At 42.9% G+C, this 13610-nt stretch overlaps 1 protein-coding gene across 1 annotated transcript in view; it reads left to right on the top strand.

The window, feature by feature from the left end:
- The window catches only part of LOC126284792 (mucin-5AC-like), a 146107-nt gene that overhangs the window by 67986 nt on the left and 64511 nt on the right, over positions 1–13610 (top strand). Inside the window, exon 3 of the mRNA XM_049983958.1 lies at positions 9669–9849. Coding sequence (XP_049839915.1) covers positions 9669–9849 — 181 coding nt within the window. The remainder of the gene's footprint in view (positions 1–9668; positions 9850–13610) is intronic.

The following is a 13610-nucleotide window of genomic DNA, read 5'->3' as shown; positions in this document are numbered from 1 at the left end:
TAAATACATTGTCTGTTCTGTATTAAAATCTTTCATTTGCTAACTATGCCTGTCAGTAGTTAGTGCCTTCAGTAGTTTGAATCTTTTATTTAGCTGGCAGTAGTGGTGCTCGCTGTATTGCAGTAGCTTGAGTAACGAAGATTTTTGTAAGGTAAGTGATTTGTGAAACGTATAGGTTAATGTTAGTCAGGGCCGTTCTTTCGTAGGGATTTTTGGAAGTCAGATTGCGTTGCGCTAAAAATATTGTGTGTCAGTTTAAGCACAGTCGTGTAAAATTTTTCAAAGGGGACGTTTCATAAACCTTTCGGCACATTAACTCCGCTAATTCTGAAATTTGAATCTCTGGAACCGTGGAAGCGATCGTGTTTAGTTGGCGTACACACGAGATTTCAGATACCCCACAAAAAGAAATCACTTGGCGTCAAATCACAAGTGGCGGTCAGTTCATATAACAGTTGTGAAAGTTCAGTCATTCACGGAACTTCTCTCGTAACAAGGCCGCTAAAAATACACGCTATTCCGTTCATCATGAAGCGCTCCATTGCTTACCACAAAAGAAAAGAACAAAGGAAAAAAAGTCTCCAACGATCAGTGCTGCCAACTTACAAGAGAATAAACGGAGAGCATTTTACAAGTAGCGTTCTTTATGGAACACCCTTTTATTAAGTTGCGGAGTTGGGTAGTGCAGTTTCAGAAACTGTTTCCCACACGACGCATGCACTGTGTGACGTCACGCGAGAACCAAATGGTTGGGACGTCGGCTCCGATTGCCAGTGACGCTTCGGCCCGTTCTTCGGGCTCTGGGTGGTGGTGCATCAGGACAATGAGCTGGAGAGTCATGCGGTGATCGGCGCCTGCCACACAACACTGGCTACAGAGCATGCGTTGTGCCTGGAAAATCCTGGCCTTTCTCAGCAGCATTTATTAACAATCTGCGATACGTAAGAACAAACAAAGTGAAAAATTTGGTATCACCCTGCACAAGCGCGTATTGCTTTACAAGTTCGTTGAAGAAAATGTGTTTTATTTTACAAGGGGCGTTCAATAAACAATTCCCCACAATTTTTTCCTCAGAACATGTTTGTTCTTCAGAGTTAGAATTTAGTGTCAAAATCAGTCAACATTTCTTTTATATGAACTATTCGGTTGGTGCGTAAGTTCGAAGCGTTTTTCTTAACTTTAATAAACAAAACAGGTAAACACAACAGGGACTTTGATAATCAATAATATATTTTCATTCACTATTTACAGCATTCTGTCAATACTGGGGTAGCTTTTCGATTCCGCGACTGTAGAAATGACGTGGTTTTGAGGCGAAGAACTCGTCAAGATGGAAGTGCATTTTCATCAGGAAAGGAAATTCCTTGTAGATCTGAGGGTGAAAGATCAGGTGAATGACTTCCCACCCCTTCTCCTGTATGTTGTCTTTGTCAGTCTAGCAGACCGCGAGCGGGCGTTGTCGTGGAGCAGCGCAACTTCACGCAATCTTTCTGGCATTTGTTCTTGGGTTGCGTCTGCAAGACGCCTTACTTATTGACAATAAAGATCAACGATGATGGTTATACTGTGGGGAAGCAATTTGTAGTACACCACACTTTAGCTGTTTCACCAGATGCTTAACATTATCTTTTGTGGGTGTGCACAGGTCTTTGTGCGGGGAGCTGCTATTTTGTTTGGGCTCACCCATTCTTTTCCTTTTTTTATATTAGTATGAGACACTATTTCTCGTCACCAGCAACTGTACACGGCAGCAATGGCCGGTGTTTTAAGAGCTAATCGATGATCACGAAGCAGAGATGCACATATGGCCACATCCTGATTTTTATGATTTTGGCTTAGAACATGCGGTCGCAAAACACTGAATTTTTAACCATCTCCATTGCATGCAAATGTTTGTCGATGGTGGTGATCACAGTTCATAACTTTTACGAGTTCTCGAGTACACTGACGTGGATCATTGTGGATTATTGCTTTTGAAAGATCTTTCTCAAACCCTGAAGGCGGAGAGGTACTACTATCAAAACAATCCTTACAATCAGAAAACCAGTTTCTTGCCATCCTCTTTCCAATGGAATTATTCCCATGCAAATGTTTTTGGCTGCCTCAGCTGCTGTCAGCCCTCTATTGAACTCAAACAGAAGAATACTTCGGAAATATTTCTCCGCTTGGTACTCCATTTTATAGCGTCCACAGCTCTGCTCACTATTTCCAAATGACAGAATGACAATATATAAACTCAAATAACAACAGAGAACTACAAATGGAAAATGAAACCCAAAGCAATCGCAATATCAAAATGCGAAACAAAAATACCTCGCACTTATTCGCCAATCATATATTTTTCTGCATAGTCTCTATCACGCTCTTGGCCTTACGCGAGGGTTGTGTAAGAGCAAGATTCCCTGTTGGTAGAATCTCTTGTCCAGTGCTCTTAGACATGTTTTAACTGCATGAGTTACGCTATCGTCATCTTCAGACTGTGTCACACGTAGAAAATCCGTAAGTGGTCCAACAAATGGGAATCTGAGGACGCCAGGTGGCTGAGACAATAATTTCCAACTCACTTTGGTGATTTGTTCTTGGATTCTGTAATTCGTGTGTGTGCGCGCATTTTTATATTGTTTCAACATTTCTTTTCGATTCTTATCTGATCAAACACGTCGGAAACAGTTCGCCCTTGAATTAGTGGTTAGACCTTTTGGCAACACATCCATGAGAATGGCACCATCACTAGTGCAGAATGTAAACATGATTTTGCCAGTAGAGGGATCTGCCTTAAATTTCGTGGTTTTTTTTTTGTGACTGCACTTGTTGCTACTCCAGTAACTGTTTTTTTGTTTCCTGCTCAAACTGATGCACTCACGTTTCGTCACCTGTAACGATCTGTAAGAGAAAGACATCTTCCATTGGCGTCAAAGTACTCCATCAGTTCACATGAAATGGCTCTTCTTTAGATCTTGCGGTGTGTTGTGAGTAATCGTGGAAAAAATCGCAGAGTCTGAACCACTGCACACGTATTTACGACGTTCAACGATAGCGGAAGAATCAGTTGTCGAGTTGTCTGCACAAATAATGGCATCCAAGCGATCTACCACGTCGGCAGAAGTGGCTGCGACAGGACTTCCTGAACGTGGAGCTCGGTTTATTCACATCCTGATGCTTTAATTCTCTGTACCCATCATCCAACAGTACTCCGATCATCTACATCATTACCACGCATTACACGCAAACTTTTATAAATGTTCACAACGGTTTCTTTTTCCGCAACATACAATTCAAATACAACAGGTTGCTAGTAACGAGTGTCTTGCGTATACATCATTTTGATGGTTCAGTATGGCTCTGCTATCTGTTAGAATTGTTAGAAACTTTGCATATCTGCAGAAGAAACATCAAATATGAAGCGCTTGTGCGGACGTTTTCATCCAGGGTGGACATTAAAAAACTGACAGAATGTACGTACGGATTCCTGACAAGAAATGCAGGAAAAATGGTCTTATGTGTCAGGAGATGCATCGTTGCCACAGTAGGTGGTGCTGACGAATGAAAGTTCCTCTGACCACGTGCCATGTGGTGCTTGTGTGCTGCAGGCCGTTTGTCTGACGCAGCGTACTATAAGTAGCAGAATGTTTCGGTATTCATGTCGGGAACAAGTCGAGATTGTGTTTGCGTCCGGTCAAGGGAATGGAAACGGTCGAAAGGCAGCATAGCTGTACCAAAACAACTACATTCACAGACACCAACCACATTACACAACATTTCAAGCCCATTTTGGGCGTCTAGGTGAGGGTCTTTTCAGACAGACGAACGTGGAGGAAGCAAGACAAAACGAAACCTCACACCTGCTAGATCAGTGGACTTATATCCCCTGTATTTTTACCTCTGAGTTAGATAGTTAGTTAGTTACGTGTTCCATTGGTCAATAGCACGGAAAACCGTTATGATGTGGAACGCGTCAACTGCACAAGAAATGCGCACAGGAAACAAGTCTTTTTGTTTACATTATAATGTTATACCTAAATATTTCTATTATCTATCCCATTCCCTTAAATGGCACAAAATGGATATATTATATCTCCAGATTTATTTACTCATATTCAAGAATTCATCTATGGTATAGAAGGAGTTGTCAAGGAGGTATGATTTCGTTTCGTTTTTGAAACTATTACTGCTGTCTGTCAGACATTTTATTTCATCTGGTAATTTATCAAAAAGCTTTATAGCAGCATATTTTACCCCTTTCTGTGCCAAAGAAAGGGTTAAGTAAAGGATAGTGTAGGTCTTTCTTTTTTCTGGTATTGTAATCATGAATGTCGCTGTTGATTTTAAACTGGTCCATGTTGTTGAGAAAAAATTTCATTACTGAGTAAATGTACTGTGAAGCAGTTGTAAGAATTCCTAACCTTTTAAACAGATACCTACACATTATTCTAACTACTTTCTTTTGAGCAGTGAAAACCTTTTGCCAAAGTGTTGAGTTGCCCCAGAATATTGTTCTGTATGACATCAGAGAGTGGAAGTATATAAAGTATGTTAGCTTACTAATTTCTACATCTTCAAAATTGGCAATTATTGTCGTTGCAAAAGTTGCTGAACCTAGTCGCTTTAGTAGGTCCAAAATATGAATTTTCCAATTAAGATTCTCATCAATATGTACACCCAAAAACTTAGTATGCTCTACCATGGCTACTGACTTCCTTTGATGTGTTATGTTTATTGAAGGAATTATACTTTTTGCAACAGAAAATTGGATGTACTGTGTTTTTCAAAGTTCAGAGCCAGCCCATTCTCAGAAAACCAATTAATAACTTTTCGAAAGACCTTATTTGTATCATTTTCTATCGGACTTCCTTTTGCTGGATAAATAATTATGCTTGTATCATCAACAGTGTCAGTTCAGCATCTTGTTTCACGTAAGAAGCGAGGTCATTTACATATATCAATAACAGGAGGAGACCCATGATCGAACCTTGTGGAACACCTAATGTAATTTCACCCCAGTTAGATGAAGTGGCAAACTCCTTTGAATCACTTGAAGCATATAAAGAGACTTTTTGCTTCTTGTTCTGTAGATATGACTTAAACCACTCATATGCTGTTCCATTTATACCACAGAATTGTAATTTCTCTAACATAATGTCATGGTTCACACGATCAAACGATAAGTCACAGAATATTCCTACTCTGGGAATTTTACTATTTAAAGACTCTATTATGTGGACAGTGAAATTGTATATTGCTGTCTCAGTGGAACAGCATTTCTGAAATCCGAACTGTGAAGTATCCCATTGCTGTTGAGATGGCTAACCACTCTTGAATACATTACTTTCTCAAAGGTTTTTGAAACTGCTGTAAGCAAGGATACTGGCCGGTAATTATTGACATCTGTGGTTTCCCCCTTTTTGTAGAGAGGCCTGACAATGGCATATTTTAATCTGTCTGGAAAAATACCCTGAGTCAGTGGTGCATTACATATGTGACTCAAAATATCAGCTGTAATTGCTCCACATTGTTTTAATAACTTGTCAGAGATGTCTTCTACTCCAACAGAACATTTATTTTTCAAAGATTTAATAATTTTCCTTATTTCACAAGAGGTTGTTAGATGAAGCTTAATCTGACTAAAATTTTTCAGATTGACTCTCTCTTTTTCTTTTGAACTATTCTCACCAATTTCTTCTCCTACACTTAAGAAGTGATTGTTAAATACATTGGTTACTTGTGTACTGTTGGTTAAGATGGTCTCATTCTCTTTAACAGTAGCACTACCTACCGCAGTGGTTGCTTTTCCTGTCTCCCTTCTAACAACATTCCATATTGATTTGATTTTATTGCTGGAGTTGTTAATTTCTTCTCTAACATACATATCTCTTGACGGCATCTGAAAAGCGTTGTGTATGCTGAACTGCTTCCCGATCTGTAGACTCTTCAACAGCGTATTCTCGACGCCTATGACGCTATTCAGAGAGAGGCCGGAACGTGCGACACAGTGCGATAATCCATGATGCGACGTGCGAACGCGTTCATTGTTCATCAGTTGCGACATGGAGGCGATACAGTTCTGTAGTGCGTTCCGGGACGATTTTTCGTCTTTGCATGCACTCCCTCCATTTCCGGACACATGTTCACGGGACCTTTTTCCCTCCATATCCAGTCTGCAATCCATCCCTGCAGTTTGTCGGTGTTATTAATGTCCACCCAATAAGCAGCGTGCCGCTACTGTGAGTCACCAGGTGCATTTACACTGTTGTTTCGGCAGTATTTACAATTTGGTTTTTCCGAGTCAACTGAAGCAAATACTGCTCACCACGTCGGCAGTGGCCAGGCCCACACTGACTTCTACCGCCATGCGGCAGAGCTGCTCGGTCGCTGCTGGAGTACTGGTTATTCCTCGTTTCTACTGTCGCTTTTAATACGTGTTGGTGAAACGAATATCGCACTACTCTATTTGGGGCCGCCCTAGCGAATCGACACATAAAACTCCGTTTTAAAAATCATTTTGTTTGTCACAGGAAACTGTAGTAACAACGTTCGATACCACACTTGTTACGAGTTGCAGTTATCGACCGCGGTCCGTGTCAGTATCGTTGGACCCGCGAGTCGCGACTAGCGCCGCTCCGCGGCTTGTATAAAGTTTCTAGCGAGCTCTCGTCCACTCTTGCTCGGGACTCAAGTAGTAAAGTAGCATAGCCTTCAGCTGATAGGAAGCCACCTCTAACAAGGCGCTTAGTAACGTGCGGCCTAAATTGAGGCGTCAATAGCTATCTGTTTATAATTAAATGTATGCAGCCAAGAAGAATCCGGTACAATCAGTTACGTACAATATATATTATTTTTTACAAACGACTTCTAATTATTTTAGTCGTTGCAGATCCAGATCATGTAGCCAGCACCTTATCGACGTTACTGACAAACCTGCTGTGATTTATATGTTTCTGTTTAGCAACGTCCGCCCGCGGTAGCTGAATGCTCAGCGTGACGGAGTGTCAATCCTCTTGGCGCGGGTTCGATTCCCGGCTGAGTCGTGGAATTTTCTCCGCCCAGAGACTGGGTGCTGTGCTGTCCTCATCTTCATACTATCATCCTCATTGACTGCAGGTCACCGAAGTGGCGTCAAATTGAGAGACCGGCACCCGGCGAACTGTCTGTCTGACGGGGCCCTAGCCATACGAATAAATAAAAAAAATAAATTTAGCATTTCCACCAGTCAACGTTGGCGACGACTCGTTCGTCGTCATCATAACAGAAACAAACCGACTCCCGCCGACGGTAGCCAAAGTATGAAAAAAGTGATGAGCGGTATTTGTTTGAAAATTGTTAAAGCTTTCGAGGCCGTTTGTTGAGAAATTACCTGTTGTCTTCTGTTTCGGGTTCTTCAGCCAATGTTCGTTTAGTGATTTTTTTGGCGTTTCGCCAGTTGAGCGGCTTCACTTTACATTGATGGTGGCGGACTGGGATCGAGATCGCGGCCGCAGACTATATGAAAGGGAATATTGAGAAATCCGACATATGCAAAAAACTAAACTTTTCAGGACATATAAAAAAATTCCAGGTCGAAATTCGGTTTTCTTCTCATTTTTCACTGCAATGGATGTAGAAGGTAGAATGACAATGCACTGTAAGCAAGACGATAGGTTTTCTTGACATTAATTTAAACTTTATTTGGTGAGCATGTGGGCTTTCTCAATATTTTTTAATAAATAATCACATACAATTACATAACACGTACTTCATTGGTAATATGTGCAACAATCAAACAAAGTATACCTTTTTTCATTCTTTTTGCAATTATACTCCATACATGGTTAATTTTTGACATATGTTGCGCAGTATCAAATGGCAGTGTAGAAGTTCTGGATGATTTCTTCTTTTAGTAGGAATGGTAGAAATCGCTTAAGGACACGTATTATCTTGTCATTTATAGGTATATATCGATTACTGCATTGTTTAAAAAAGTGCTGAGAACACAATATTATGAGAAAGCTCATATCTTTTGTATATGAGTGTTTCTCTTTCTTTAGGTGATACAATAGCTGCATGATAACACAGAAAATGACAAAACGTATGGATTTTCTCTATACCTTGATCGGTCTAGATGTTTAAAGTACTAAACCATAGGTAAGTCAGTTTTGCCAAAAATAGACATGTGGGGTGTTTCGATATTCCCATTCATATGTACCTGACGCACATACGTCCAAGGGCTTTCCCGTGGGGAGAACCTCAGCGCCAATGACCACGGAAGAGCCCCTGCACTAAAGTGTGCCAGGTGCGTAGAATCTGCGTTCGAGAACTCAACTGCAATCCACCACCAGCAATGGAGGGTGAAGCTCTGAAAGTGCCAGCCACTCGAGCTGGCGAAAGTCAGAGAAATGGTGTCGGCCGAAGAACCAGAGACAAACGGCAACAGGCAATTTGCCTTTTTTGTTTGGGCTGACTGCGGCTACGCATTGGAAAAACGAAACTGTAAATATTGCCGAAACACTAGAGAAAACGCTGCGGACGATTCTAAGCAGAAACATCCGGGACATATGAAATAATGTTAAGTAGTTTTGGGGAACTATTTATTGAACTCGATTTCTCTTTCAAAATCAGAAGGCGGCAAGGTAAAGTACAGGGAGCGAAAGGCTGTTTACAATTTGTACAGAAACCAGAGGGTAGTTACAAGAGTTGGGAGGCATGAAAGGGAAGCAGTGGTTGCGAATGGAGTGAGACAGGGTTGTAGCCTATTCCCGATGTTATTCAATCTGTATATTAAGCAAGCAACAAAAGAAACAAAAGAACAATTCGGAGTAGGAATTAAAATCCATGGAAAAGAGGTAAAAACTTTGATATTCGCCGATGACATTGTAATTCTGTCAGAGACAGCAAAGGACCCGGAAGAGCAGTTTAACGGAATAGGCAGTGTCTTGAAAGGACATCAACAAAAGCAAAATGAGGATAATGGAATGTAGTCGAATTAAGTCGGGTGATGCTGAGGGAATTAGACTACGAAATGAGACATTTAAAGTAGTAAAGGAGTTTTGCTATTTGGGGAGCAAAATAACTGATGATGGTCGAAGTAGAGAGGATATAAAATGTTGACTAGCAATTGCAAGGAAAGCGTTTCTGAAGAAGAGAAATTTGTTAACATCGAGTATTGATTTAAGTGTTAGGAAGTCGTTTCTGAAAGTATTTGTATGGAGTGTAGCCATGTATGGAAGTGAAACATGGACGATAAATATTTTTGCTAAGAAGAGAATAGAAGCTTTCGAAATGTGTTGCTACAGGAGAATGCTGACGAGTAGATAGGTAGATCACATAACCAATGAGGTATTGAATAGAACTGGGGAGAAGAGAAATTTGTGGCAGAGCTTGATAGAAGAAGGGATTGGCTGGTAGGACACTTTCTGAGGCATCAAGGGATCACAAATTTAGCACTGGAGGGCAGCGTCGAGGGTAAAAATAGTAGAGGGAGAACAAGAGATGAATACACTAAACAAATACAGAAGGATGTAGGTTGCAGTAGGTGCTGGGAGATGAAGAAGCTTGCACAGGATAGAGTAGCATGGAGAGCTGCATCAAACCACAACAACAACAACAACAACAGCAACATTTATTGAACAGCTTTTGTAGGTAGCTGACTTTTTTTTTTTTTTTTTTTTTTTTTTTTTTTTTTCTTTTTTTTTCAGCCGACTGCGCGTACACGTTCGAAGCTCCAGAGGAGGCGTCTCTGGAGCTTGAGGTGGGCAACATCGCGGCGGCGCCGTCTGGAGGTTCGGCGTACAACTACGGCTACAGCCACTCGTGTGGACCGCAGGCCGTCCGCATCTTCGACTTCCGGCCGGACGGCGCACTCGTCGTCGCTGCCACGTGAGTCTGCGCGAATTCCTGCTGATGTACACCATCTGGTGAAAAGTTCCCGAACATTGCTATGTAACGTGGAATCAATTAGTAGTAGTCTCGTGAGGCGGAGGCTCCAGTATAAAACAGGCAGTACTGTGCTGTCAGTAGAGAAGCAGTAGAAGTACAATGGATCAGCCAGAAGAGCTCAGTGATTTCCAACGTTAGCTAGTCTTTGGATGTCACCGAAGTAGGAGTTTCATAAGGAATATTTCAACCCCCCAATTAACTGTTAGTGCTGTGACTGTGAAGCGGAAACTCTGAAGAACAACCACAGCTAGATCGACACCAGGCGGACCTCATTTACTGACGGATAGAGTCCGTCGAGCATTTCGCAGGACCGGCCACTGTGGCCGAGCGGTTCTAGACGCGTAAGTCTGGAACCTTGCGTCTGCTATGGTCTTAGGTTCGAATTCCTGCCTCGGGCATGGATGTGTGTGATGTCCTTAGGTTAGTTAAGTTTAAGCAGTTCTAAGTTCTAGGGGACTGATGACCTCGGATGTTAAGTCCCTTAGCGCTAAGAGCCATTTGAACCATTTCGCAGGGTCGTTGTAGAATTGGCATGAAACAGGCGGAAGCAATCACTAGTGAGTTCCAAAGCGCAGGCAGCACTCCATCTAGCACAATAACTGTTCGTAATCAGTTAAAAAGGATGGAATACAGTGGTTGAGCAGCTCCTCATTAGACATGCATTTCTGTAGACAATGCTAAGCAACGGTTGAGGTGGTGTAAAGAGTGATGTCGTTGGACAGTGGATGACTGGACGAGTGATTTAGAGTGAAGAATCACGCTGTACTCTCTGGCAATCCGTTGAAGAGATTTGGGTTTCGCGAATGCCTGGAGAAAGTTACCTGCTATCATCTGAATTGCCAACAGTTAAGTACAGGGGAGGTGGTGATACAGTATGGGAGTGTTTTCTGTGGTTGGGGAGTGGTCCCTTTTTACGCTTAAGAAAACGCTAGACGCTGAAGAATATAAACATATTTTAAAGCATTCTGTGCTGCGTATACTACAGGGAGACGATGGTTGTTTTTATTAGCATGACAACAAAACTGTAGACAACAAAATTTCTAAAATGGGCTAGCTTACTCAAAGCCTACAACTGAACCACATGGAAAACCTTTGCGTCGAGTTAGAACTTTGATCTCACTCCAGAACTCAACGTCGTACATCCCTACCTTACATGAATTCGGCTCATCATGGAGAACGGGCTAGCCAGCCATTGTGGCCGAGCGGTTCTAGGCGCTTCAGTCCGGAACCGCGCTACTGCTACGGTCGCAGGTTCGAATCCTGCCTTGGGCATGGATGTGTGTGATGTCCTTAGGTTACTTAGGTTTAAGTAGTTCTAAGCCTAGGGGACTGATGACCTCAGATATGAAGTCCCATCGTGCTTAGAAACATTTGAGCCTTTTTTTTTCAGTAGGCTACTATTCCTCCACAGACATTTAGACACCTTACTGAAAATGTCGCCATCAACGTTCAAGATGTCATAAAGGCGAAAGATGGCTACAATCCTTATTTAAATCCCTAATAAGTGTCCAGATGGTTTTAATCATAGAGTGTACGTCTCTAGAGACATCAGTTCAGAGACGGCGTACTCATTCGCAGAACGGTGACAAAGATCAAGCCGACCACGGACAATGAAAGCTTTTGAAATACAAGGGGCGTTCAAAAAGTAATGTAGATTTTTTCTGCAAGCATGTTGGCTTCTAACGCAATATATTAGTACTTATTCTTATGACTATGAAACTCTATCTGTGAACATAATCGTTCAATTGATGGCCTTATACCACCTTACTGGGAGGGTTTGTATGCCCGCATTGTACCACACTACTGGTCGAACGTTTTACAGCATCAATAACCTCCCCATCATCCACATACTACTTCCTGCGAAGTGCATCCATCATTGGGCCAGATAAATGGACATCGGAAGGCTTGAGATCCGGACTGTACGAAGGATGAGGAAGGACAGTCCAATGAAGTTTTGTGAGCTCCTTTAAGGCGCGTTTGCATTTTTGAGGAGACGAATATGCTGAAGTCATTTCTTGAGGGTAGCACAGTACACCTTACAGTTGATCGTTGCACCATGACGAAGAATATCAAACACAATAACTCTTTCAGAAGTCCGTCGCCGTGGCTTTATCGGCTGAAGGCGCAGCTGTGAACTTTTTCTTTGTAGAAGATGCGAATAGGCGCCAATCCTTAGACTGCCGTTTTGTTTTCGGTTCGAAGAGATGAATCTGTGTTTCATCGCGTATGACGATATTCGACAAAACATTGAAACGATCAGCTCCGTAATGTGTCACAAATTACGCATAGACGATCCTCCGTTACTCTTTATGGTCTTCTGTTAGAGAGCGAGGAACCTTTGAGTTCCCAAGTGGTGGACGAGTACGCCATCACTACCAACAGAGACGTCCAGTTGAGAAGCAAACGACACACCGGTCTCCACAAGTCCACAAAATCAGAAATTGCCCGACATTGCCTTCAGACCAACCATAAAATGGAATACGAAGGTAGAAAAACGTTGCACAACCCGCCCCACAGTTGGGACTGTGTATACAAGGAAGCTATCGAAACCAGGCTACCCCGTTAACAAGGACAATGGATCCAGAAGAAGGCCACTGCAACCGTGGCCGAAACGTTGGTTTTTCTCCAGCAGCACTAGTTTCATACATTATGACGTGGTACCGTACCCAGAAAACTTTTATGGCGACTGACTCTGGTCGCGGAAGCCTACACAATTATAAGGACAATGGACTTCAACTCAGTCAAGCGTGGGCTCCGGCACTGAAAATTCTCCAAATGGAACACCGCCCACAGAGAAGGGGGAACGCAAACTCGATTCCCGAGCGCGAGCTAAACCATCACCGAGTCCTGCACATCGCACGGTCCAAACACCTGGTGAGTGGAGGGGGAAATGACCGGCATATATATCGTTCCCACTAGTCCAGGATGCTAATCAGCAGAAGTAACCTGATAATTATAAGGACAGTGGACTTCAACTCAGTCAAGCGTGGGCTCCGGCACTGAAAATTCTCCAAACGCAGCGGGAATGGAACACCGCCCACAGAGAAGGGGGAACGCAAACTCGATTCCCGAGCGCGAGCTAAACCATCACCGAGTCCTGCACATCGCGCGGTCCAAACACCTGGTGAGTGGAGGGGGAAATGACCGGCATATATATCGTTCCCACTAGTCCAGGATGCTAATCAGCAGAAGTAACCTGATAATTATAAGGACAATGGACTTCAACTCAGTCAAGCGTGGGCTCCGGCACTGAAAATTCTCCAAACGCAGCGGGAATGGAACACCGCCCACAGAGAAGGGGGAACGCAAACTCGATTCCCGAGCGCGAGCTAAACCATCACCGAGTCCTGCACATCGCGCGGTCCAAACACCTGGTGAGTGGAGGGGGAAATGACCGGCATATATATCGTTCCCACTAGTCCAGGATGCTAATCAGCAGAAGTAACCTGATAATTATAAGGACAATGGACTTCAACTCAGTCAAGCGTGGGCTCCGGCACTGAAAATTCTCCAAACGCAGCGGGAATGGAACACCGCCCACAGAGAAGGGGGAACGCAAACTCGATTCCCGAGCGCGAGCTAAACCATCACCGAGTCCTGCACATCGCGCGGTCCAAACACCTGGTGAGTGGAGGGGGAAATGACCGGCATATATATCGTTCCCACTAGTCCAGGATGCTAATCAGCAGAAGTAACCTGAT

The sequence above is a fragment of the Schistocerca gregaria genome, chromosome 8 (assembly GCF_023897955.1).
Source record: "Schistocerca gregaria isolate iqSchGreg1 chromosome 8, iqSchGreg1.2, whole genome shotgun sequence".
In the NCBI taxonomy this organism is placed as follows: Eukaryota; Metazoa; Arthropoda; class Insecta; order Orthoptera; family Acrididae; genus Schistocerca; species Schistocerca gregaria.
Note: the sequence above shows the minus strand (reverse complement) of the source record. Positions and strands in the feature narration are given on the sequence as shown.